The 3,987-nt window shown below is 53.2% G+C and overlaps 1 protein-coding gene across 1 annotated transcript; it reads right to left on the bottom strand.

Annotated features, from left to right (window-relative positions):
- Nucleotides 1-605: 605 nt before the first annotated feature.
- LOC105303245 (hemoglobin subunit alpha-like) lies at nt 606-1,532 on the bottom strand. The gene is made up of 3 exons (XM_011376736.2): nt 1,411-1,532; nt 975-1,179; nt 606-830 (listed from the first exon to the last, which is right to left on the bottom strand). Exons 1-3 carry the CDS (start codon nt 1,503-1,505, stop codon nt 702-704), a joined length of 429 nt encoding a protein of 142 aa, XP_011375038.1. The 5' UTR covers nt 1,506-1,532; the 3' UTR covers nt 606-701.
- Nucleotides 1,533-3,987: the final 2,455 nt, after the last annotated feature.

Genomic DNA, 3,987 nt, shown 5'->3' with positions numbered 1-3,987 from the left:
CCTCCACACCTGCGATGGCCCCAGGATGTCAGTGACTGCAGAGTGAGCATCATAGGGCGTGGCACCAAGTGAAATAGGTGTCTCCAGGAAATTGCCTAGCATCTGTAATTGCATTGCTCAACCCCAATTTCATCTAGACTGTGTGTGTATTTGGGAGGCGCTCAATGGAGAGGGGAGCATTCACTACAACTCTGGAGTGTGACCTGCTGTCTTCCTCACCGCTCACCTCTGGCAGGAGCCCTAGGACTGCTCAGAGGTCTTAGGCTGGAGGCTGGACAACTCTCAGAGCAAGTGTGTTGTGTCATAAAATGTAAAGATGGAAAACGAATCCATTATTGGAGCAAACTCGTTTAAATAGCAAAGACTGGAGAATGATATGTGGGAGGTGGGGAGGGGAATGTATGCAGCAAAGCACTCAGGAGTGAGGGTAGAGGGTAGCCCAGCGAATCCCAGGCAGTGGCCGCAGGACTGGCTTCACTCTCTCTTGTGCCCTTTTATCCCCTTCCCTCTCTTCGCCCACTGCAGAAGGTCCTTGGTCCCAGGAAAGGAGAACGAGCCCCCTCCCTGGCACGTTCGAGGACACAGACAACCCAGGCCACACAGGCTGCAGCCCACTAAGACTTTATTCAAAGATCAGGAAGTGCCGGTACGCGGAGCGCAAAGGGGCCCCCAGCCCGGGCGAGGGTCGCCGCGGCTCCAGCTTAACGGTATTTGGAGGTCAGCACGGTGCTCACGGAGGCCAAGAACTTGTCCAGAGAGGCGTGGACAGCAGGGGTGAAATCGGTCGGGAGGTGACTGGCCAGAGTCACCAGCAGGCAGTGGCTCAGGAGCTGCGGAGAGAGGTAATATTAGGACGCGTCCCGACGCCGCCGCCCGCGCTCCACCTTCTGGAACCCACAGGATTCTCTGCGGCGCTGAGAAGGGCCCGCTGCACCCTCCACCCAGATCTCTGCGGGCTAGGCCCGCGTGCTCACCTTGAAGTTGACGGGGTCCACACGCAGCTTGTAGGCGTGCAGGTCGCTCAGAGCGGACAGGGCGCCAGGCAGGTCATCTATGTGGCCCACGGCGTTGGTCAGGGCGTCGCCCACCTTCTTGCCATGGGCCTTGACCTGGGAGGAGCCGTGGGCCAGGTCGAAGTGGGGGAAGTAGGTCTTGGTGGTGGGGAAGCTCAGGAACATCCTGCGGGGAGAGGAGGGTGAGCAGCTGGGTGGGGGTGGTGTTCCAGGGCAGGGTCGTGAGCCTCTGATTTGAAAGAGGGCGCTGGCAGGCCTCTTGGGGCAGGTCCGCGATCCGGACTCTGAGATCTTGGGGATGTGGGCGCCAGCCCTGGCGGAGTCCACCGAGGGGTTGCTGGCAAGACCCCGAGGCTAGTGTTGAGCCCTGAGGTCGGAGCAGGAGAAAGGGCCTCACCTCTCCAGAGCTTCTGCCCCATACTCGCCAACATTGCCGCCGACCTTATCCCAGGCGGCCTTGACGTTGGTCTTGTCGGTAGAAGAGAGCACCATGGTGGGTTCTTTCTGAGTCTGTGTAAGGACCAGAAGAGTGGTGGGCGGGGCGTGCGCGGAACTTTTATGCTTGAGGCTCAAGGGGCACGCCCATCCAGGCCTCTCTCATTGGCTGGCGCGGAGCCCCGAAAGCGCCGCCTGACCCGTACCGCAGGGGGCGCATCTCGCAGGGCGGGTGTCTGGAGTGGTAGAGGCATCGCTACCAGTTCGCGAAAAGGCACCCGGTGGCCCCTGGCCAGAATATTTCTCCCTCCCAACTGCAACTTCTCATGCGCTGCGTCTACCTCCCCCAGAAGTGATATCTTCGCCGCCTAGTTGGTGGGGGCTGGTTTGTAGAGGTGGATCGATGCTGGCTCTTCCACCATGTGAGCTCAATGACACCCCTTAGGGTCCCTGAGCTTCCCTAGCCACAGGCTGCGCTCTCCTGGGGACCCTTCCTGCACCTGGGATTGGTACACGCTGGACATGTTTAACTTGGACAGAATAGTCAATGAATGGGCGATTGAGTGCAGAAAGAAAGGACTCGCTTAGACCAAAGAAGAGAGAGATGAATGCACACAAGGAGGTCCTTGCTCACATATTCTCAAGAATTCCTGCTTAGAATCCCTCCTGGTCCACTTTAGCCTTGGTTCTTCCAGCTCCCTTTTATTCCTCAAATAATCATTGAGTGTCATGGAGTGCCAGTCTTTGGGCAGAAATAAATTTCAAGGAACATAATTCACATGGCTGGGGTGGAAGTCTCCCAGCTCAAACTTCTCACAGGGTGGTGGTCCTGCAGCCCCAAGTGGAGAACTCAGCAAGGTGGCCTCTCCTATTCAGGATCTCTGTGTGATTGTGTGAATGACTGTCCCTCTCCACCACTGATCAAGTGGTCCTAGTTCTCAATGATACCCCTCTCCCATCTCCCAAATTGTGCCTGATACAAGAATCACTATGTTAATAGTTGTTGAATTGATAAACATAGCAACTGATGAACAAGAGCTGAGATTTCAGCCTAGCTGGGACAAAGTCATCAAATCATCACACAAGAACATATAGTCTCAAACCTCATTAAAGGCTCTAAGGAAGCATGAAGGGAGTGGATGAGGCATTCAAGGATACCAAGGTTAGTCTGAGGATCATGGTGAGCTTTCCTGAGGAGGTGAGACTGGAGGATGAGTAAGTATTAGATAAAGTAGGGTGGAGGGGGTGTCTACTACTTGCCTCGTGGGGGGTGGGCAGGGTGAAAGATGGCCTCTGTGGATACAGAATGGCTGTAGGGAGATGTGAGGGTGAAGAGGTTGGTCAGTCCCTGCAGGATGGGGGAAGGGATGCACTCTGGTGGAGCAGTGAGAAGGGGCAGGAAATCCAGCTGGTGCAGTCCCCTTCCTGGTGATAAGTGAGTCCTTTGGTCTAGTTGGTGGAGGAGGTTACTGATGAGGTTAAACATCAGAGCTGGGTGAGAAGAAAAGGGAGCGAGAAGTCATTGATATGCCCTTTCCTGGGAGCCTGGAAGAAGACTTTGCTTTGGGGGGTGGATTGCATGGGCTTCCTTCAGCCTACCCCTGTGTCCTCATCCCTCCCCTAGGACTATTACTCAAGACTTGCCCAAGTCAAACTGACTTGGACTGAGAAGAAAGCAGCTCAGACAAGCCTCAGCAATGCTCTCTTAGGTTCTGCCTGCTGTGTCTGCTCTTCTTATTTTGTTTATCCTGGACCCTCCTCCAACTCATTCCACTTTCCTTTCCTACCTCCACTCTATTCCTGATTCTGTCCACAGGCTCAGAAGATTCAATCCTGGCTCTGAAGAACAAAAAGGATAAGACCCTAGGGACTTAAAACAACCAAACACCCACTCCTCGGGCCCGGGACAACCTCTCCTTTCACATCTTGCTCCAATCCCCCTGCCTCCTGAGCCCTTTTAAGGCAAGACTTGGAGAACATACCTCAGCCAATGGCTTACATTCCTAATATGGGAAGATTATATGTATGACAAATGGCTTAAGAGAATATTGGCAAAGATCAACAGGAAATTAATAGAAATATAATAATGACCAATACATTGTATGAAAATGAGATGACAGAATGAACTGGCCAGAACAGATGTAGAAGAGACATGGTTCAATGAGAAGAGCAGGTTGCAGACAAATATGTACGGTATAATGACGTTTTTCAGAAACATGATATTTTTGACAAGAAAAAGGTATAGTTGTCGATGTAGCCGTGTCCTCCAACACAGGATAGGAGGCAGGGGGCTTATTCCCAAACTATTAGCTTAGGCTTCTGTGCAGTGGGGGAACAGGGCAGAGGGACACTCTCTCCCTACTTTGAACGACACAAAAGAGTGTGTGTGTGTGAAAGCATAAGTGGATTTCTACATTTAAATAAAAATGGGTTGGACTGTGGGTCAGCGGAAGAGTGCATGGCGGATTGGGGGAAGCAACTCACAGCTGTTCAGAGATGCCTATGTCCAGAAAAACAGCGGTGAGCAAGAGGTCTGCCA

This window comes from Pteropus vampyrus, unplaced genomic scaffold, assembly GCF_000151845.1.
Source record: "Pteropus vampyrus isolate Shadow unplaced genomic scaffold, Pvam_2.0 Scaffold303, whole genome shotgun sequence".
NCBI lineage: Eukaryota > Metazoa > Chordata > Mammalia > Chiroptera > Pteropodidae > Pteropus > Pteropus vampyrus.
Note: the sequence above shows the minus strand (reverse complement) of the source record. Positions and strands in the feature narration are given on the sequence as shown.

What these genes read in the sequence shown, in the direction of transcription:
- LOC105303245 (XM_011376736.2), bottom strand. Translation starts at nt 1,505, where the DNA reads ATGGTGCTCTCTTCTACCGACAAGACCAACGTCAAGGCCGCCTGGGAT. An exon ending in GGGGCAGAAGCTCTGGAGAG is followed by an intron (nt 1,180 to 1,410) that starts GTGAGGCCCTTT and finishes CTCTCCCCGCAG; the next exon opens with GATGTTCCTGAGCTTCCCCA. An exon ending in TGGACCCCGTCAACTTCAAG is followed by an intron (nt 831 to 974) that starts GTGAGCACGCGG and finishes CTCTCTCCGCAG; the next exon opens with CTCCTGAGCCACTGCCTGCT.